General features: G+C 44.2%; 1 protein-coding gene across 1 annotated transcript in view; it reads left to right on the top strand.

Annotated features, from left to right (window-relative positions):
- The window catches only part of HIPK2 (homeodomain interacting protein kinase 2), a 169,311-nt gene continuing 146,476 nt past the window's right edge, over window positions 1-22,835 (top strand). The window contains exon 1 of the mRNA XM_044920289.1: window positions 1-169. Coding sequence (XP_044776224.1) covers window positions 151-169 — 19 coding nt within the window. The 5' untranslated portion in view covers window positions 1-150. The remainder of the gene's footprint in view (window positions 170-22,835) is intronic.

The raw sequence follows: 22,835 nt of genomic DNA, 5'->3' as shown, positions 1-22,835 counted from the left end.
GAGGCGGTGATGCGGGCGCTGGCGGCCCCGGCTGCGCCGAGAGCGGAGACACAGGCTCAAGATGGCAGATTCCGACTGAGGCTGGGGGGGCCGAGCTCGCGCGCCGCGTTCCCTTCTCCGTTGCCATGAATCGCGGACACCCCGGCCCCGATGGCCCCCGTGTACGAAGGTAAGGGGCGCCCGGCCCGCCGACCCCGCTCGCCCAGAGCCGCCCGGCCGCCGCGGCCCCCGCAGCTTTGTTCTGCCCGCGGCCCCTCGCCGGGCAGCCCCCGGCCCGCAGCCCCCCGGGCGCCCGGCCTCCGGCGCCCCACCCCCGGGGCTTTAACCGGCTCCCGACCCCTCCCCGCCTCCCCCTCCCCTGCCCACAGAACGGCCGGGATCCGGAATTTAACAGGATCTTATTTCCAGGGGGGGGAAAGGGGGGGGGGGGGGGGGGGGGTGCGAGGGTGGGCTACTGCCCGAAGAAAAGAAATTGGGAGGGGGCGCCTGGGAAAAGACAGACCCGTGACTGTGCTTTTCATTTATTTGGAATAAATAAAGGTGATGCGGTTTAGCTTTCCTCCTCCCCCCGCACCCCCCAAGAAAATTACCTTTAGGGTGATCTTTCCACTCTGTCCCCACGGCTCCCCTTTCCACTGCTCTCCACTCCCTCCCCACACTCCTTTATTCTCCGCGAGCCTCTGATTTGGGGGGAGCTGTCGAATCGGAATGTATGGGGCTAGGTGATGAGAGGGGGGTACAGAGGAAAGGTCCATTTCAGACCCAGGCAGAACAATGAAATTGGCTAAAATCTCCCCGCATTAGCGTGTGTAAGGGAAAATGTAGTTTAGGTTTTCAAGTCGGGGGTGGCGGGGGCGGCCGAGACGTTTTCCTTGGTCGGCCTGGGTAAACCTGCGTAGTGCACCTTCACCTGGCGTGGGGTCATTTTTCTGATCTGTCTTTAGGAAGAAAGAAAAGAACGGAGGGCAAAAGCACTCCACTTCCTCTTGCCCTCCCTCTCTCTTTCGTTTCTCTTCAGTCAGTTCTTGTCAGCTTCCAGCCAGAAATCAAACCAGAATCAACTAAGTTTTTACACTTCGGTGTGTTTTTGTGTGCTTGTAGTAGAAAGAATTTTAAACCGAAGGGTGCCCGATTTTTTCAGTCATTTCATCGTGAAAATGTTTTTCTTATGAAATCATTGAAATAGCAGCCTTTACATACTTTTAACGTTGGTCCATCTGGCTTTCTTTCGGTTTTTGCTCAGATATTCTGTGGGTGAAATAGCAAATGAGAGGGGAAAGGGTTTGTGTGGAGCAGAGAGGAGGGGCGGGGAGAGGAGGTTTTAATCCTTCTATAAATCCGAGAACAGTGCTGGCGAGTGAGACAGGGAACGCATTAATAGTTTTATCTCTGTTACAAGAGGCAGATTTAAAAAAAAAAAAAAACTTATCTGAAAAGAAAATCTGTTATTAGTTCCAGGGCTCCAAATGAATTTGGTTTCTGGATGGAATAAAGTTACCAGTCAGGCCCTGGATAATGAGGCTGTAAATAACCTATGGACTGTAAATATTTTTTTTCAGACTCTCTTAGAAACAAAGGGGCTGTTTAGAAGGCAACAGAGAGATGTTATTCCAGGGGCTTTCCTCTTTGATTCTGAAGAACACAAGGTCCATTTAACCATTCGACAAAACAAAACGAAATTTCTGATCACTCCACCAGGCAGAATAGAACGAGCCGGTGGCTCTGTGAACATGGGAGGAGAACCCATGTCGGGCAGTCATTGTTCGTCTGTGTCTATGGGAGGGGGCTACAGTCAATGCTCCCACTGTCTATGGAGTGTTAAAATGAAACAATTTTCTCTTTATTAAGTACCTCCTTGAGACTCCCTCTGCTGGACACTCCGGGTGTGCATTAGGGAGGGAACTTGGCATTGAATTCAGAACTGTAGTAAAGGGCTCCTTTCCCTTTTGCAAGGGGCTAGGTACGGGGGGATTTGGGATGTATTTTGTCAACTTTGTAAGAAGCCTGTCTCAGAAACTGTGCTGGTCCTCTCCCTTTCCTATCGTTCTAAATCCATATGGAATGTAGGCCATACCCCCTAGGCCAAGACTTGGTACTCCCGGTCCACTACAGTGTTCTTTCGGTGCATTACACCAGATAAAGAATTGTGGGTGAGTAAGGTGTTAAGGTTTAAGCATAATCGTGGATCTCAAAGGTCTCAGGAGCTCACTTGTTTTTATTTGCAGGCTTCATTCCCTGTTCCAGATGACCTACCTGGTCACCTCTTTCCACCCCCGGTTTCGCTCAGTCTTGCCTGTGTGCTGTCTTTTAACTATTCCTCCACTTTGTACCCTTCGACTCTGCTGGAGTTTCTGTGCCTCTTTATCCTTATTTCCCTAGGCTTCCTCCTCTCCCCTCCTCAACCAGTCCAGCCTTGCTGGGCACAGCTCAGGCCTGGGTCTTTTTGAAGGAGACTGTTGGTCATGCTCTAAAACAGACAGGTGACCTCTATAAAGGATTGTACTGCTGGAACCTACATTCACTTAGTGTGATGAGTGCTTCTAAGACTCCGGTGACCTCCTTTTTCCCTCCTTGGCGATATATGCTGGATTCAGTGAGCCTGATTTTTACCATATCCCGGTCAGAATGCATGGGCTTCTGGTGTGTATCCTGAAGGAGCAGGGCTTTTCCTGGGGAATTCGCCGAGAAGATTTCTAATCATTTTTGAGCTACTAAAAAAATCGAACATAGGGTTCTTCTCAGGAGCAGGATAATGACAGGTGAGGCATTTCAGCTGGAATTCGGGCGTGCACCCATTCGTTTGAATGGGGTGCAGTTGCCCCAAGTGGGGATACTGGGTGAAGGCCTGAATGCAACAGTGGGGCATTCTGAACTGCGAACTGTTTAGAGAGAAACGCGGTCTTTGAAACAGGGTATGTTTGATAATACAGATTAGTGGGTAGCAAAGTGTTACCAGTCTCCTGCTACTTGCTTTTAAGGTTAGGTTTATAAATAGCACATTCGTTTTCAGTAACTTGGTACTGATTAAGTTAGACTTATTTTTTTTTTTAAGATTTTTTATTTATTTGAGAGCGAGAGAATGAGAGAGAGAGAACACATGAGAGGGGGGAGGGTCAGAGGACGAAGCAGACTCCCTGCCGAGCAGGGAGCCCGATGCGGGACTCGATCCAGGGACTCCAGGATCATGACCTGAGCCGAAGGCAGTCGCTTAACCAACTGAGCCACCCAGGCGCCCTAAGTTAGACTTATTTAAAAAGGTTTATTTTCTTTAGAAAGTTAAACATTTGCCTTGCAATTGTGTTTACTCCATCAACTTGCTTAGCAAGGCTTTTTATCAATATGTAGTACAAAGGCCAGCCGCGTAGGTCTATATTGCCATGGGTTCTGAATTAGAGGACCCTAAATTCCAAGTTAATTATGTTCCACCATACCCGAGATGTGTCATATCAATTAGTATTGGCTTACACAGTCAGACTTCCCAAAAGTCTAATACTGAAATCTCTCATCAGATGGGTCTGAAGACACCTACCAAAATGCCTACCAAGAAATGGATTCTGAATCATCTTCCATTAAAAGAATTTGATGACACATGTTCTAAAATCTCTTTTCCTGTGTTTGTGTTTTATATTTTTAAAATGAGTAAGTATAAATATTGTTTTCATTCTCACCGCTTTTGAGTAGTGAATCAAGGTTCGTTAATTTTACCCTCAATTCCGGACAGTGTGGTCCGGTACTCAAATCAGAGACCTGGGTTTGAATCTAGTTGTATGACTTTGGGCATGTTACTTAACTTCTCAGAGCTTTGTTGTGTTTTTAAGCCTCATTGGATTGTGCGAGGACTCCATTAGAAATGAGTACCTGTAAAGTCCCTGGCTGTAGTAGGCATTTTGTTAGTATGTGTTAAATCCCTCTATTTTGGGGGGCTGCTTACAGGCATGATGACTCCAGGGAAAGAATAGCCCACAAATAGTTCAGAAAACCAATAATAGCAACATTTCAATTATTAATCTCCTGCTATTCCTCCTCCAGTTTGGGCACCAGCAACAATAAACCCCCTATGGCCACAGAAGAAAGAGCCTTTTTGACCCCCTCTGTGACCTTCCTAGATTTATATTCCCACTGAGTTTCTGCTGATTTCAGGTAGAGAATTTCTCACATTCTATGCCACTTTAAAAATGAGGAAACAACCCGTTAGAGCAGAGTTTCAGGAGCCGCAGCTGGGCCTTTGTGAAAGTATCCCGAAGTATGAAATCTCCACCTTTGCCCCCGACCAAGACCCAGGCTGCCCCAAGGCCAGCCCGGAAAGGGAGAGGTGGCCCACCGAGGACCTCCTCAGAGGGCCAGCAGCCGCTCAATCCCAGGCCAGGGTCTGGCTCATCATGCATTCAACATAGTTTTCTTACAAGAAAAAATTTGGTGCCTTATGCAAGTTACAGCTGCTTCTAGTCTTCGTATTTAATTTTTTTTTTTTTTTTTAATGTTTCATTTGTCTTCCTTCCTCCCATAGAGACTAATCTTGGGGAACTACCTTTGAGGTTTATATGAAACAAAGTAGCGATGATCAAGAGGGTATGATATGTAACCATTTTTTATTGTTCTCTGAACATGTAATTTGCCAGTGCTTTCTGGTAGTCTAATGATGACAATTCCAGCACTTCGGGCCGCTATCAAAGATGGGGTTCAGGGGCGCCTGGGTGGCTCAGTTGGTTAAGCGACTGCCTTCGGCTCAGGTCATGATCCCAGGGTCCTGGGATCGAGTCCCGCATCAGGCTCCCTGCTCTGCGGGAAGCCTGCTTCTCCCTCTCTCACTCCCCCTGCTTGTGTTCCCTCTCTCGCTGTGTCTCTCTCTGTCAAATAAATAAATTAAAAAAAAAAATCTTTAAAAAAAAAAAAAAAAGATGGGATTCAGAGTAATGCCAGCCGACTTTATATAACCACCGGTAGAGTGTGAACCTGAAAGGGCCCAAACTCGTAATAGTTCCATTTCATATGGCAGTACTCTATTGGGGGGGTAAAAAAAAAAAAGAAAGCTGAAAAGCTGGAGTATAGGGAGGTCTTTATTTTTCCTTTAAAAGAAACCGAGATGCCTGAAGTTCACAGCACTAAGCATGCCTTAGGCTCTACTTAGTCTGTGCTGCTCCCTCCACTCCCATGAACTCGCTGTCCTTACAGGCCCCCGAGGTGGGCGCTGTTACCCACCCCCTTACAGACAGGGCACATCTTTAATGAAGTCACTTAAAAGCATTTATGTAGGGTCCCTGACTTCGAGGAGTTCAGGGGGTATGGGAAGTGAAAGTCAGAAGTACACGTGGGCTCAGTGGATCATGGCCTGACTCAAGATGGAATGAATGTGTGTGTGTGTGTGGGGGGGGTGCGCACGCATGCATGTGCCAGTTTTTAATTCTTAACATGCTAGTGTTTCTTCAGGTGTAAAGAGAAGACCCCATTTCCCTATTTTCTTTTGAAATATATATATTTTTTAATTTGGATCAAACAAGCATTTCGGAATGTTGGAAATTCCTATTACAAATTTCCTTAGAAATCACCCTCTCTAATTACCATCTCTTCCTCTTTCATTACTTAACATTTTGTATCTTTGTAAATGCAGATATGTTTCTAATTTGCACACGCTGCTGGGAGACTTTGTTTTTTGGTTTTTTTTTTTTTTGTACTTAGGGTTCTGCGTTCTGTTGTGAATGGACCCCTACATCATGTGTGGCTGTTGGAGAATTAATTCCTGGCTTTGCTGCCTGGCTGTGATCTTGTATTCCAGGTGGTTTTGTGGTGCTTATTAGTGGGGATATAGTTCGGGGGGTCACTCAGCAGATCTCTCAGGGAGTTGTGGAAGAAAACCCAGCTCTGCCTCTCGGGGGCTTGGAACCCAGGGCAGGAGAGGACCTTGGGGGAAATGTAGTTCATCCTCCTGCCTTCAGGAAGGTTGAATGTCCATGATTTGAAGTTGCCAGTTCATCGAAACAATTGTTTTTCCCCCAGGAAAAGCCCACACTAGGAACCCCCTCAGTAACCAATTCCAGGACTCTGTTAACCCAATTCCTGGGCCCGCCTGAAATCTCACCTGCCGGCGTTCAAACCTGTTTTCTTTTACTCAGTTCCTTTCTCTAAAACCTTTCATATATTTGAAGATAATAACTGGGTCTCTACAGCTCTTTCCTAACAGAGCCTCTTCTGTGTCCTCTCCCTCCTCTGAACTGTCTTTAATTTCTCCACATTAAAAAAAAAATGGTGGTGGTCGAAACCGAATACAGTTCTTTAATAATGGTCTCATTAGTACAGTGTACACAAGAAAAATGACTTCAGGATTCTTGCATCATTGTGAACCCCTGGAGGGCAAGAACCAAATCTGATTCATCTTTGTATCCCCCACAGTAGCTGGGCAGTTCGTTAAACCTAGTAGGCACTTCATAAATATTTGTTGAATTGACTCTTCCTAATATATCTAAGTAATAACTTACATTACACCAGCCCTGGATTGGTAACTGATAGTTGGCTTTCTCTCATCTCGGTCCTGAGTCTTTATTTGCCTTCTGTGCATGTCTAGCCCTCCTTCACCCCAGCAGTGTCACCTTCTGCTTGACTCTGAATGTGCTTGATCACTTTGAATTCACCCCTCTACTTCTAGCTCTTTAGAACATTATTTATCTCCTACAGATCTGACAAGCAGAATGCAGAGGACTCAAGTGTATAAAGTTGAACGGCTCGTGAAAGAAGAGAACACACACAAGAATTTTGATGATTCTGTGTAATATCAGTTCATCCAGGTTTAGAAAGGACAGTTTGTCAAATTCTTTACAGATTCTGAGTCAGCTAAAGCCATACCTGTTTTTCCAGGTTCTCTGTGACGAGTAAGCTAAGTGTTCCTGAGAGTGGCTACAAATCAGCCTTAACAACCAGTATTCCTCCCTGTCTTTGGTCTGAAGCCAACAGAAAAGGCAAAAGATACTGATGGACAAGGCCATTCAACCTGTGGCTTTCTGATGAGTGACTTTACCATTAGAAAGTAAGCTAGTAAAATAGTTGCCAGTAAAAAAAAAAAAAAAAAGGCAAACCTTGAAAACGGCAAAATAATTTTGTGGTTTTTACAGCCACTTATTTCTACACATGGCACTGAAGAGATTTGTAGTGTTTTGAAAGTGGTCTGTTTTAGCAATTCTTGCCTAACTTCTTTTGCTCTCGTAGGTTCTGATTAATTAAATGCCACTGTGTTTAAGCAGAATTAAGATTGATTGACTCATGCATGTGCTAATGCTATGGACTTTCTAAAACCTTTACCATCAAAGAAAGAGCACAGTCTAATATGTGAGTGCACGAGGGCATTTTCCTTCAGGTTGTGCTGCCCATCCTCGGGGAAAGATCACTGTAGAAGCTGCCATAACTTTGGGTAGAAAAGCACTTTGGGTTCACATAGTTACAGATTGCATCCTGATGCAATAAGGTTGGTTTCGGTATTTTTACCATTTTCCTCCATATCAGTATCACCTCATTGATTCAACGTATGGAGTTACGATTCACAATATAAAATGATTTTTCCAAGAGCTTGTCATAAGCAAAGTGATCCATCATGCCAATTCTATGTAGAACTTCTGGCTTCATAAGGCATTAAAAAACAAATTTTAATGGTATGTGTGCCTGCAGTCCTGTTAAAAGTCCTATGGTAAGGAGATTTGGAAAACCCTGGTTTATTGCTGGTTGTGGAAGTATATTCTTTTTTTTTTCTCCTCTCTCTCTCCGTAATGAAGAATTTATAGAGCTCTGACAAAAAGCAGCATGTAAATTCTTGAAATTGTGCAGAAAGGCAGGACGTTACACCTTCCTGAGTTCTTTGTGACTGCTCGTCCTCACCAGAATCCCGGCTGATAGCAGCTTCTTGCAGGAAAGTAAATTTCAGGGGAGCTCATTACAGGCAGAGAGAGAGCGCACACGCTTGCACATGCGTTCAGCTTTACCCCCTGAACCACTTCATTTGCAGCTCCAGCACAGTATGCTTACTGTTATTCATTAAGTTATGACCTGCACCATCAGGGAAAGATTAATCGATATTCATTATGTTCTGTTAACTGAGACTGGGAGGTTCCCTCATATATTACAGAAATGTTTCCTTTAGAAAATAGTTAAAATAAAGAAGCTCTCATTTAATTATATCATGACTTATTTCAAAAAGGATTTTAGGCCGCCTAAAGGGTTAAATTTCTGGAAGATGGGAAATTAATTTGTGTAGATCACTTTTGTGGTTCAGCTTATTTCCAAGGATGTCGGGTAAGTGAGGTATTCCCATTTGAAGAGACAACAGAACCAGTCAAAACTCTTGTGCTGGCTTAACAACGTGAATAAGCAGAGTGCATAATGGAATTCATTTGCAAAGTAATTTTTGCTTGGTTGGAGAGTGGTAAGCACAAAACAGACCAGCAGACGAGAACAGTAAGTGTTTGGGATCAGTTGTTGAAAGGTTTAAAAGGGGTTCTAATTCAAGAGACATTTTATGGTAAGGAGAAGGGGACAGATATTATCAAAATGATACTTGAACAAGGTAATTTCTCCTGGCCTGGATATGGCAGTAGAATGAGGCAGCCAGAGGGTGAGCCATGCTGGGGGGCCATGTGCTGCCTTGGGAGGTGTGAGCACCGCGGAGATGGAACGGGGACTCTGGTTGGGGTCACATAGGAGAACATGCATAGAGCCCTTCTCAGCAGGCCTGACCCAAGGGTTCAATACATATTTGTTCCTTTCCACTTTCCTCTGCACACCTTATGGCCATCAGGAAAGCTTGCAGGGGTTGGCAATATCATGATATTTATCCTATTTTTCTAAAGAATCTATTCTTTTTATAGGCTCTCTCACATTCAACATTGAGATCAGAGTAGCTCGGGCTCTTACTGGGCACAGTGTAAACCCAGTGGGATCTTCACACATTAGTACCAACCTTTGACACAGGGGGAAACTGAGGCCCAGAGCAGTGAAGAGGCTGCCCTAATGTCCCCTAGAGCGAAGGGAGGAGGCAGAGCTGGGGTTCTCGTCCCCCAGGGCAGTGTGCATAAAAGGCTCAGAACACTGAATGGGGGCTTCCCTAGGCTGTGCTACCAGCTGGAGGTCCAGGGGTTGTGTTTCCAACAAGGCTGTCAGAGCCATTCACATTCTCCCCCCACACCTACCTGTAAGGGGGCTGCTGAGGGGGGGGGGGTTCTCCTGGGCCCTGATGAGCCCATGGCACCTCCCTGAGCTCATCCAGAGGGAGTTATTTCTCCCTTTCCCAAGGAAGGCAAGGTCACCTGCTGTCAGCTCCAGCGCTTAGAGTCTTCTCTTAGGAAGTTGTTCCTCATGTTTCTCTGAGAAAGTTTGCAGATTGTCATCCTGAGCTACTTATTAACAAAAGCGGAAAAATCGCAGAAGAGAAACCAGTAGAACCATGATGAGTTTCAGAGAACCTCAGAGTCTATTAAGCACCTTTTTTTTTTTTTTTAAATTCTGATCTTCCAGGTACAGTTTAGAGTCATTTTTTTCTCGCTGACCTGACCAAAACTTGCACCCAGGGTCCCTGGGGAAGGCCTGGGTCCCAGGGACCTAGAGCATGGTTGGAAGACCACAGTGCCCAGCCCGTGAGGGGGCTCACCTCTTAACCTGGGGGACATCCCTCCCCTGGGGGGGCGGGGCTGGGACCTTGAAAGTAAGGGGTCCAGGGCTGGAGCCCTGCCTCTCCCCTGTTCTAAGGGCAGTGCTGATAAGGGGACTTCTTGCTGTAAAATCTGGGGCAACAAAAGCAACTTGAAATATTTCCTGTTTATACAATTCATGGCTGGTGATTGCTTCACTGGATAGTTAGCTTTCCTTTCTTTCCCTCCTCAACCTTGATCTTCGACTCTGGTCGCTCCATAAAGCAGAGTTGATGAAACTGACCCATTTCCTGTTGCTTGCTAAGGTAGCTCAGTAACCAGTATGTCCCTCCCACAGTGAAACCTGACAGAGAACCTAGTAAATCCTACGGCTTTTCTGTTTTGTCTGTTTGAGCCCTTGAGGTGCACAGCCTCTCCTACTCTTCTCCTTCCTTGATGTCATCTCACCTCTCTGTCCCACCCTCATCTGCCCACGGCCAGGCTCCTTAACCTACCTGTTTGTTCTTTGACTTTGTGTATCTTGGCTGTGTATTTGCCTCGACATACTTGTGGGTATGAGGGTCTAAGTGGAGGGACACGGGGAACCCTCGTTTGGGCCCATTTGTGTCAGGCCTTGTTGGGAGAGGTGGTTCTGTGACTTCTGGCATCTTCCGTCACCTGGAGGGCCTGTTAAAACTCATCAGGGGGCCCCGCCCTCAGAGTTTCTGTTTCAGTAGGCCTGGGGTGGGGCTCGAAAATTTGCATTTCTGATTGAGAACCCCTGTTTTAGAATGAATGCATTCAGAATGTAAAATCAGTACCTGTTTATTTATTTTTTTAAGATTTTATTTATTCATTTGAGACAGAGATACAGAGAGAGAGCGAGCATGAGCAGGGAGTGAGACAGAGTGAGAGGGAGAAGCAGGCTCCCCACTGAGCCAGGAGTCTGATGTGGGGCTCGATCCCAGGACCCTGGGATCAGGACCTGAGCTGAAGGCAGTCGCTTAGCCATCTGAGCCACCCAGGCGTCCCAGTCAGTACCTGTTTAAAATAAAATGGTGGTAGTTTTGATTACAGCTTCCTTGAAGGAGTGAGAGTCTGAGAACTGACATTAGCATCATTTTCAGTTCTCCTGCCCTTTGGTGGCAGAAACTTCCTGAAGCCATAGGACAATGTGCAGATCCAGCCCCTGGCATTCCTGCCTCTGGCTTAGCAGAGACAAGACCCCATCTTCTCCAGGGCCTGAGCTACTGTCTCTTGGCCCAACAGAGTCAGCCAGTCTGTCGCTATCTAGTTTGGCCCTGGGGTCCCAGAGTAGACTGGGCAGGTGTCATTCTCGCAGTAATAATATATCTCCATTAACTGACGTAAAGAGCTCTGTGATCTCTGTTTGCAGAAGAGGATATTGAGGCTTAGAGATGTTAAATAATGTGTCTCAGGTCTCATAAGCAGTAACTGGTAGAGGCAGGGCTTGTACCCCGTCTGATACCAGAGCATGCCCTTGTCTTGTGGTCCGTGCACCATACAGCAAGGAGATTGGCGATTAGGATCCCTGGAGAAGTGGGCAGATGGTTCTAGAGTGTTAATGTCACACACACCTCCCCGAAGCTCTACTGTCCCATTTGCCTTCTCTTCATCAAACAGGATCATGTTGACATGATCTAGCGTTTAGTCTGGTGGCTGGCGTACAGGATGGATATAGTAACAGGCAGCTGAGACATGAACCCCCTTTGAGCAGCAAAACAGATAAAACATCTGAGAACAATCTTACTGAGACCTCTAAGGAAAAAAAACATTATGAAAAGATGAAAATGGCAGCTAATGCCTGTCAGGCCCTAGCTGCTGCTGGTTCTGTTGTAAGGTTTTACATGCATTAATTCCTTGAATCCTTGAAGCAGAGCTGTAGGATAGGTTCATGCTACCATCATCTTATACAGAAGTCCAGGAAAGCTCCACAGCTTGAGAGTGGTAGAGCTGACATTGACCCCAGGCAGCCTGGATCCAGAGCTGGCGCCCCTGACCACCGGGCTAGAGACCCAAGGCGGAAGGGCCTCCCAACCCCTTCCTCGATGAGGGAGTAAAATATGGAAATATGCTCTTCTTTGGTTTTTTCTCCAAATGTAGATGTTCTTCATTTGAATCAAAATCTACATAAATGTCTTAAAACTTGAGAAACTGACTTCTGTGAGTCTTCTTGAAAGATGAGGTGGTGGGCATAGAACAGTCAGGCCTGAAAGAGGAGAGGAGCAAAGGGGCTAGCTCTACGGTGCGTGAAAACAAGCCATAAAGCATCAAATTTGGCATGAAGCTTGACGGACCCATCCGTGGGGTGGAATGCGTGAGCCAGATTTAAGGCCCTGTTGTCTGTGAGCATTTAATAGGTGATGAAGGAGGTGCCACGAAGCAGTGGGCAAAAGGAAACCTGATTTAACAAATGGGAGTGGGACCATATGATAGCAATTTGAAGAATCTCAATGGATATTCTCACCTCACATCATTATACCAACATAAATTCTACATGGTTAAAATGTTAAATTCAGGGGCTCCTGGGTGGCTCATTCGTTAAGCGTCTGCCTTCTGCTCAGGTCATGATCCCAGGGTCCTGGGAACAAGCCCCGCATCGGGCTCCCTGCTCGACGGGAAGCCTGCTTCTCCCTCTCCCACTCCCCCTGCTTGTGTTCGCTCTCTCGCTGTGTCTCTCTCTGTCAAATAAAATCTTAAAAATAAATAAATAAATAAAATGTTAAATTCAACAAAAATCTGTGGAGCACATTCAACACGCCAGGTAGTGTTCTAGGTGCTGGGTGTGCTGCAGTGAACAAAACTGACTGAAACCCCTGCCCCAAAGCAGTGTGCCTTTGAGTAGGTAAGGGGAAATAATCCGGTTTGGGGTTTGTTTTTTTTTGTAAACTTGAAAGAAATAGAAGTGGATATTTATTAAACCTCTGGAGGAGTTGAAATTTCTAAGCTTAGAATCTGTAGAAGAAATTATAGAGGAAAACGTCAATAGTTTTGTCAGTGTAACATTCCCCAAATGTTAAGGTTATTTCTGATTCTACTGTCATGAGCTATTTCTCAGTGTTTTCAGCATAACATTAAGGTGTGTCCGAAATTTAGGATAGGTTCTCCAAAGTAGAATTAGTAAGTCGAGGGTTATGAACATTTATCTGGGTTCTAGATATGTGCCACCAAGATTATGTTCCTCCCCCCAAGTATTTTTATATTAAACAAATCGAGCCACCTAATGCCTTGTGCACCCACCCCTTCATTCAGGAAGGAAGAGTTTCTCACTGCTCTAGGGACTGGCCCCCTCTCCTCATTCCCAAAGGCTTTCAGTACCATCTCTGTGTATCAGGAGCTTCCAAACTTTTATCTCTACCTAGATTTATATTTTGAGTTCCAAAGTCATAGAGCCAACAATCTATTTGCCATTGCTATTTGGATGTCCCACAGGTATCACATTTAATGTGTACAAAGAAAAAAACTTTGGGTCAGCCCTCTGAAATATGTGCCTTTTCCAGAATTTTTTATTTCCATAAACGGCATCATCTTCCACCCAGCAGTTGACATCAGAAACCTGGGAGTCATTCTTGACTTCATTTTACTTCACATTTAATCCATCACCAAATTGTATTGATTTTTGCCTCCCAAATATAGCCATTCTTGTTTCTTGCCAGAGTTAATGTTCTATAAAGCTGCCACAAACACTGAATTAGCAAATACTGAACCAGTGCTCCTAGGTTAGCCTCCTGCAAGCCTCTGGTCATATTTTCATCAGCCGATCAATACATAACCTTGTCTGTGTGTGCTTCTGTTTAAGGACATCTTCTTTAATATATATTGTTAATTCATTAACATTGAACTCACAGGCTGTAGGACTATTAGCTCGTGCTTGAATGAAGCTTACCAGTACAAGTATTTTCTCTGTATGGCACACCACAGCCTTTTTGCATTGAAAAAACACTAGACAGCCCTTCAGCACTATGCTTGGGGGTCATTTTTTTTTTTTAAAGATTTTATTTATTTATTTGAGACAGAGAGAATGAGAGAGAGAGAGAGCACATGAGAGGGGGGAGGGTCAGAGGGAGAAGCAGACTCCCTGCCGAGCAGGGAGCCCGATGCGGGACTCGATCCAGGGACTCCAGGATCATGACCTGAGCCGAAGGCAGTCGCTTAACCAACTGAGCCACCCAGGCGCCCTTGGGGGTCATTTTAAATCCCCAGCAAAAACCACACCAAAAAATGTGAACAACATGGTACTAAAGAGACAGTGGAAGGTATACTTGCCTACAGTACAAGAACAGAACCCAGAAGGCAGAGCATGGCCTCGTGTGACCTCCGCTGGGAACGCGTGCATCAGGCATGTCTGGGAATGACTGGGAAAGCGCCCTCTGAGTACTGATTGTGGGACTACAAATAAATTCTAGTGAGTTGGTGAATTCGCCAATACGGAATCCGTGAATAATGAAGGCCCACTTGTATATGGTGAACCTGCCCACTTCTCTCTATACTGCCATCCCCTGGCCCAGGGGTCAGCAAACTCATTCTGGAAAGGGCCAGGTAGGAGGTACAGTTGACCCTTGAGCGACATGGGGTTAGGGGCATCAAAACACAGTCGAAAATTCACTTAAAACTTTCGACTCCCCCAAAACTGTATTAATAGCCTATTTTTGATGGGAAGCCTTACTGATAACATAAACAGTTGATGGACATATATTTTGTATGCGTATTATATGCTGTATTCTTACAATAGATTAAGCTAGAGAAGAGAAAATGTTACTAAGAAAAATCATAAGGAAGAGAAAATACATTTTCGGGACTCTGTTGTAAAAAAAAAACTCGCGTATTAGTGAACTTGTACGGTTCAAACTTGCATTGTTCAGGGGTCAACTGTATTTTAGGCTTTGCAGACCAGCCGGTCTCTGGGATAGCTGCTCAGCTCTGCACTCGTGAAAGCCGCTATAGACACCACTTGGGTGGCTGGGACTGAGTTCCAGTAAAACATTATTTGCAAAAACAGGCTTTGGCTGGATCGGCCCTCAGGCTGCAGTTAGGACGCTGCTAGCCCAGTCTAACCCACCACAGTGTCCTGTCTTGATGCTCTTCCTGACCTGCTCATCCCCTGTGTCCGTTCTCGAGCCTCCAGCTGTTGTCCATGGTGATCTTAAGTGCACATTAGATCTGATCCCTCTCCCACTTCAGATGTCTAACCGCTTCCATCACACTTCAGATAAAACCCCAAATCTTGCATATCGTGGCTCCAACACGGTCCCTTGCTGAGTTGTCCAGTCTCATTTTATGCTAGGCTTCCCCTCTTCACCCTGTCCAGACCTCTCCAGGTCTGTGACTGTCCCCAGCTGTTTCCTGCACCGTTGCTCCCAGTCTCCCTTCCTGGACTCTTCTGCCTCTTGCCTGACTCACTGCTGCTCACTCCGCAGTCATAACCAAAATGTCACTTCCTCCTGTGTGAATTAGACGCCCCTCTTCTAATTTCGAGGCACCCTGTTCTTTTCCTTCGCAGCACTTAGGGTTTATCTTCCACCTGCCTCCCCCATTAGACTGCAGGCTCCGGGAGGGAAAGAACACGTCTGTGGTGTGTCCGTTCTCTGCTCAAGGTGCCTTCACACACATTGCACACACTTCCTAAGACTTGCTAAATCAATGACTGATCGGGAACCCAGTCTTGTTCACACAGAATTTTGTATGAAGCTACAACATAGAGACCTGAAAAAGTCACCCTTTTAGAGTGTACAGTGTATCTTCTAAAATTGAGAGTGATGGTTGCAGAGAAAAGTCATCCTGAGAAGTGGATTTGTAAATGGGTGTGAATGTGTCTTTATTGTCCAAGGGTGCGTTCTGCCAACAGGTGTATCCAGTCCCGTGTTTTCTCGCTGGGACTTGAGTGCTGTGTTAAGTCCTGCTAGGCTCCCTTTGCTCCTGGAGGGTTTTTGAACTCTGACAGTAGTGTCTTCTCACAGCAAAATGGGGGGCCAAGTGTGCTTGCGAGGAGGCATTTGGCACCTCTTTTAAAGACTGACTACAGTATTAGTCTGGGGAGGAAATCTTTGATTTGTCAGAGAATCATTTTAGCAATGCAATTCCACATTAAAGATTGTTCCCAAGTCATTCCAAGAATCCTGCATGTTAGAGATGGGCAGACAGCATATTTTGGAAAGATAATACATTGTTTCTTAGATGGCCTTTTGTAGATTAACATGGTGAGATTTAAAGCCTATTTAATTTCTTTTTTCCAAATATATTATTATAGAAATACTACTGCATTATAAAAAGTTAGAAAATAAAGGCAAGCAAAACACACAACACGTGCACGCACGTGTGTGTACTAAGATTACCACAGTTATACCTTGCAGGTCTTTTCTGTGCATTTATATGTACAAATACTTTTTCAGAAAAACCGAGGTTAGATATAGTACTGTTTTATAATCTGTTTTTTTCAATGAGTAGTTTCCAGCCTTGTATTTCAGTAAAGTTCATTTAATTCTTTGTCCATGTTCAGATTTCCTGAATTGGCCCCCAAATGTCCTTTGAAGCCGGTTTGTTGAAATCAGTATCTAATTGGGAACCATGCACTATTTCTGGTGGTAATTTCCTTTTAGTCTCAGCCTGGCCTAGTCTCTCACTGACGAAATGGGCAGTTGCCTGTAGAATCTCTTACCTTTTCGATCTATGGGCTTCCTTCTTCTTTTTTTTTAAAGATTTACTTATTTGAGAGAGAGAGAGAGCATGAGTGGGAAGGCAGAGGGAGAGGGAGAGAGAATCTCAAGCAGACTCCAAGCTGAGCATAGGGCCCAACATGGGGCTCGATCTCACAACCCCGAGATCATGACTTGAGCCGAAACCAAGAGCTAGACACTTAACTGACTGTGCCACCCAGGCACCCCTGTGGGCTTGCTGCTTTTTAGGGCAGGGCTGAGCTTGCTTCTCCCCATCCCCTGCATTTGCTGTTATCTAAAGGTTTCATGGGTTCAAGTTCACCATTTTATGCTAGAATACGCTGGAGGTGATTCTGTGCGCTTCATTTACCTTCCACTGACCTACTATTAGTGAAACTAAATTGACTGCGTGGATTAGAGTTGTGGTAGCCTGAACCCTCTACTCTCCAGTTGTTTGTCCTTTTGACGCTAAAAGTAATCTGTATGGTATAACTTTGATATATAGACTATTTACCAAATGGTTGTAGCGCCAAATAAGTCTTGTCTATCATCATACATTCATTAGGTTTTTGTGAAATGATGTTTTTGTAATTCTTTCATTTCTTGTATAAAGTAGAGCTCGCTCTCATCTTTGGGGGCTGCCTGGTTACCCTGAAAAAATAGTTCCAATGGGAAAGGCAGGATCTTTGCTAATCCTCTCTCCTTAATCATTAATTTTCAAAGAAAGGAATTGTGTAATAGCCTTTTCAAATAGTGAGAAATGATTTTTCTGTCTTTTTCTTTATCATTGTACAGGCATGGGTTTTTATTGATTTGGTGTGTTTTAATTGTTAATCTTTTTGTTACATCCTCAGGCAGTGAGACCCTTTCAGCTAGCTGCTGTGATGTTTTGACAGGACCTCCATAAATCCAAAAAGCTTTCTTACTAAATGGCACAAGACGCCCCAGGCTCATCTTGGACTTTTCGGTGGTCTCGGACAATGGTATTAGAGACCACAGCCCATGCATTAGGGGTGGTTATTGCTACAGAGGTGACTTGTTTCTAAGGAATTTCGGTGAATGGAACTAAAAAATACATATTGTTAAAAAGTTAGAGTTTCAATTGACATTTTCCTGTGCTTTCACTCAGTTTCCTCAATTTTATCATTGTAAGTCCTTTATGTTCTACAGAAAATCTTTATTTCTTGTTTAACTTGTAAGAATAAAGTTTTGAAATACCAATACCGATGTTATTATATAAACACCGAAAACTACAAAGGAAAGTTTAACACATCTTTGTAATTTTTGTTGTCCTGAGAATGTGTCCAACTAAGGATGGGTAATTAAAAACTGTGTTCTAAAGCACCTAAACATAAATTCTTCCTCAGGGTGATCGTGTCACCAGTTTGACATATGTTAGGTTCATTTCTTTCCATTTCTTCTCAGTTTAAGAAATTTTTAAATTTAGCTTTTTTGGGATAGGGAATGCATTTACATGACTGAAAGGTCAAAACTATGTAGATATTAAATCTAGATGAAAGTATGTAGGGATTTGTTAAGTTGTTTTCTCTACATTTCTTTATGTTTGAAAGTTAAAATAATTAAATTTAAACTACAGTAGTCTCCTGTATCCATGGGTGATATGTTCCCAGACCCCCAGTGGATGCCTGAAACAGTGAATAGTGCTGAACCCTGTATGTGCTATATTTTATGATACATACCTATCATAAAGTTTAATTTATAAATTAGGCACAGTAGAAGAGTAACAACAGTTACCAGTAGTAAAATAAAACAATTGTAACAATGTACTGTAACAAAAGTTATGTGAGTGTGGTCTCTCTTTCCCAAAATATCTTATTGTTGTACCCTTCTTGTGATGATGTTAGAAGATAAAAATGCCTGCGTGATGTGATGAAGTGAGGTGAGTGACGTAGGCATTGCTGTGTAGCTTTAGGCTGTTACTGACCTTCTGACCATAGTCAGAAGGAAGATTATCTCCTTCTCAACTGCAGTTGACCTTGGGTAACTGAAAGTAGGGAAAGTGAAATCCTGGATGGGGGAGGGGCACAACTGCTATAGAAAGATACACAATGAACTCTTGCCTTGTTCCCTCATAGATAACCATTTTTGTTAGTGTCTTGTTAATTAACCCTTTTGAGTCTTTCATTTTGCAGATTCAGATTATGTGTGTGTATGTATATATACTCTTCTTCTCCTTTGTTTATACAAAAGGTAACATACCTTATCTATTCTACATCTTAACTGTTTTCTCTTAATAATGTATTCTAGCACTCTCCCTGTTAGTAGGTAGAGATTATCTTCAGTTTTTTTTATGGACACAAAGTACTCCATTTTGTTTACATACTACAGTTTATGGGACATTAACAATCTTGGATTGTATCCACTCCTCTGCTATTTACAAGCCGTCTGTAAAGGATAATATTATATATGTGTCATTTCATACTCATGCCGGCGTATCTGTGGCATATAGTCCTATAAGTGGGACTGTATGGTCAGAGGGTGAGTGAGTACGTCTATAATTTTTTTTAAAAGATACTGACAAATTCCTCCTGTTAGAATTTGTACTATATTGCACTCACACAAGCAACAGAAGAACACACCTATTTCCTTAGAGTTTTACCTACAGAATCTGTTGTCAAACTTTTGGATTTTTGCTGATAGGTGAAAAATGATATTTTGATGAAGTTTCAATTTACATTTCTTTTATAAGTGAGGTAGAGCATCTTTTCATTTGTTTAAATGTCATTATATATATATTTTTGTGTGAACTATGTTTTGAACTTTATACATTTTCCTACTGTGTTGTTGGTCTTCTTTATTTCTAAGAGCTCTTTATATATTGCCTGTGATATGAGTTGCAAATATTTTTTCCCAGTTGGTTGTATGTCACCACCACCTTATGGTGGTGACTTTGCCCTTCAAAAGTCTGTTTAATTTTATGTAATCAAATTTATCTTTTTGTTTACAGCTTTTGTGTTTTGAGTCAGAATCAGAAAGACATTTCCTATTTCAGGTTTTTAAGGTCCTTCTGGCACTTTTGTCATTTCATCTTTTCCACTTACATCTTGGTTCATGTGGTTGTTTATACTCAGGTACGTTCTGAGGTTTGGAGCCAACTTTATGTTTTTTCAATACTCAGTTGTCCCAACACCATTCATTGAAAAGCTTATATTTTCCCCACAGTATCGTAATGTCTACTTTATCATGTATTAAATTCCTATAGCATGGGGTCTGTTTCTAGACTATACTTTTCCATCGGTCCGTCTGTTGTCCATTATTGAGGTGTATGCTGTCTTTTATTTAATATCTGAAAGATGTGGAAGTTCTTCCCCATTGCTCTTCCTTTTCAGAGTTTTGCTAGCTATCCTCCTTGTTTTTCCATATGAATTTGAGAATCTACATGTCTTGATTTCAGAAAAACCTGTTGGCATTTCTGTTGGGATCATATTAAATTTATAAATTACAAGGTTGAGTCTTCTCATCTAAGATCATGTTTTCTTTCCATGTGTTCTTTTTGTTTGTACTTTCCTAATGTTTAAAGTTATTTGTGTAGAGCTTATGTAGAGATCTCAAATTTATTATAAACAAAGTCATTGTCTTCTAACTGGTCGTTTCATCTATGAGGACTATCAATTAAGATTAAGGTTTCCAGCCAGCCTTAAAGCATATTTAACAGCATAGGGGTGCCTGGGTGGCTCAGTCCATTGAGCATCCGAACTCCTGGTTTAGTCTCAGGTTATAATCTGAGGGTCTTGGGATCAAACTCTCCCTTGGGCTCCTTGCTTAGGGGGGAGTCTGCTGGAGATTCTTTCCCTCTCTGTGCGCACTGTCTCTTTCTCTCAAATAAATAAATCTTAAAAATATATATATATATATTTAACAGTATAGTTGATGCGTGTGTGGGGGCAAGGAGTATATGGGAAATCTCTGTACCTCCTGCTCATTTTTGCTGTGAACCTAATGTCTATATTATTTTTTTTAAAAAAGAGAACATAGCCAAAATAACCTATTTTTTTATAGGAAAAGGGACATAATTTAATGTCAGAAAAATAACCTGGAATAAGAAATGATTATTTTTCCTTAATGTCAGTGTATGAAGAAAGATATTTTAATTATAAAAATAGAGTGAGTATGTGAGCGTGTGTGTGCAGGAGACTTTGGGACACTGTCCAAGGATTTATTTAGAGGCCGACAATCCTGGATTTTTATATCGCCACAATTTTGTTCAAAATATGTGACTTTGAACATAATTGTTACCCTTATATTATTAGGTATGTTTGGGTTGAGGGTAAGAGGGAGAGAAAGATTGATTAATTCACTGATTCATTTCTTCATTCATTGACTGAGACAGATTGATTTCCCTAAAGTGTCTGGGCCTGAGAGATGGGGAAGGTAGGCCACGGGTCAAAAGCACATGCATTTGCTGTGAGGAAACATTTGTCTTAAAGGAACCGAGAATTGAACTGTATGAGACAGAAGCAATATCTGAAGGGCAGATAGATTAGGAAAAAGAAAGGTAGCTGTGGATCCAACTTGAACCAATGATTTGAAAGCCACAGGGAGTAGATTTAATCAGACTGTCAGGAAGAACATTGTAATGCTGCAGTCTCCCCACAAATGGACAGTTCTGGAGAAGAGTGATTCCTTGGGAGGAATTCAAGATGAGCATCTTTTGCTGGGCCTGCTGGAGAGTAGGGTCCAGTATAAAATGGGTGATTGGACTAGATGACCTTTAAAATTGTGGGGTGTGTGCATGTGCTAATGTGTATGCATGTGCACATGTGCACAAATACCCGGTCCTTCAGTCCTCAAAGTGGTCGTTTTCAGAAGTGTGAAGAGTCATAGGTGCGCCTGGCTGGCTCAGTTGGTAGAACATTAGACTCTTGAGCTCAGGGTTGTGAGTTCGAGCCCCATGTTGGGTGTAGAGATTACTTAATAAAATCTTTAAAAAAAAAAAAGGTCATTCATAAGTTTTACTTTTGCACTTTCCCTATTGTGCTCAACCTAAAAAAAAAAAAAATGTTTTTTAAGGCAGGCTTGCTACTAAATGCACATGGCTTTTTGTATCTTGCTGGAACAAATGCATGCTGAGCCCAGAGATCTTCTCTCTCTGCATGGTCCCAAGTCCGAATTTGCTTTACCACTCATGACATTTGCTATCTTTCTCCACTGATCTTTCCCCTTCTCCTCCTGCGCTCCCAATCTCAGGTGAGTGCCACGGTGTTCTTCGTCTGCAGAGCAGTACGAGATGTGGGGAGTCTCCCGTGGTCACTGGTCCTCTCTGATCTCCAGTCCAGCTGACGAGCCAGCCCCCTCGGTTGAGCTCCTTTGGAACCTGGGTTTTTATTACCTGCCACCCGGCTTAAACCAGAGGCTTCTCTCAGGGCATACCTGTGACTGCTGCTACCCTCCGTCCCATGAAGGCAGCACGGTTTTGAGGCCCACTGTGTGTGGAGCCCTGTGCTAGGTGGTTCCGCTGAAAACAGGAGAGAAAACATAACCATGCCTCTGGGGCTCTTGAAAGACCGCGGGAAGAGCCTTGGGACAGATGCCCCCCCGGGGCTCCTCTGAGCGTAGGTAGAGACGCCCTCTGGTGGGACACACACTTGTGGGACACACTAATTTCCCGGGAGTGAGGACGCACGAATGCTCACGTCTGCCTCCTTGCTCACGCAGGCCCCGTCGTGATGAAATCTGGTGTGCAGACGTGTAGGCCGCGGCGGCCGCGGCAGACTCGCGTGGGCCGTCGGGACGCCTGCAGTCGGGCTGGAGGGGCCGGCCCCGGAAATCCCCTCCTCCCGGAGCAGGGCGGGCGCAGCTGCTTCTCCGCCAGCTTCAGCACAGTTGCTTGTGTTGGTTTCCTCTGCCCGGAGATACGGGTCGGTGAGGAATAGGATTTGCTCTGTCCGAGGTGACTTTGGAGAATCCCGTCCTCAAAAGCCAAAGAAGCCTTTTAAAGATAGGAGGCTTGAGGGGCTCTTGGGTGAAGTGGTCCTAACCTCAAGAAATTAGCTGTGGGTGCTCTCAGGAAGATTTTGGGTTCCCGGCGGTTCAGAGGTGAGACGGCTGTGATTTGGTGCAGAAGGGAGAGGGGTGAGTGCGGAAGCAAGAAATCACGTGCAGATACCTCGAGTGACAGAAGGCATAAGACAGATTTCCCGCGCGCCAGGGGAGGCCACGCAGAGTCTGACCTTTCTTCTTTTGAGGAAGCGCAAGAGCTATGACTGTATGGTGGTGGAACTTTGGGTACTTATGGAGAGTTTCTCAAAGCATTTATCCGAGATAAATTACTAGAATATGAGAGAACATTCTTTTATTGGCCATGTGCAGCCTAATTTGGAGAGTGGAGAAGAGCTGTGTGGTGCATTGCATTTCAGGTGTCTGCAGGACACCTCAGTGGGTGTCCCCGAGACTTCGAGAGGAGCAAGGACTGGGCGGGAGACCAGCGACATCTGGGGGGCCTTGGCGGCTGGGAGGCGGCGAGGAAGGAGAGATGTAAGAGCACTTGGACTTCAGTCCCGGCTCCACCAGAAGATGGGTCTGTGTGGGGGAGGGG

This window comes from Neomonachus schauinslandi, chromosome 12 (genome assembly GCF_002201575.2).
Source record: "Neomonachus schauinslandi chromosome 12, ASM220157v2, whole genome shotgun sequence".
Taxonomy (NCBI): domain Eukaryota; kingdom Metazoa; phylum Chordata; class Mammalia; order Carnivora; family Phocidae; genus Neomonachus; species Neomonachus schauinslandi.
Note: the sequence above shows the minus strand (reverse complement) of the source record. Positions and strands in the feature narration are given on the sequence as shown.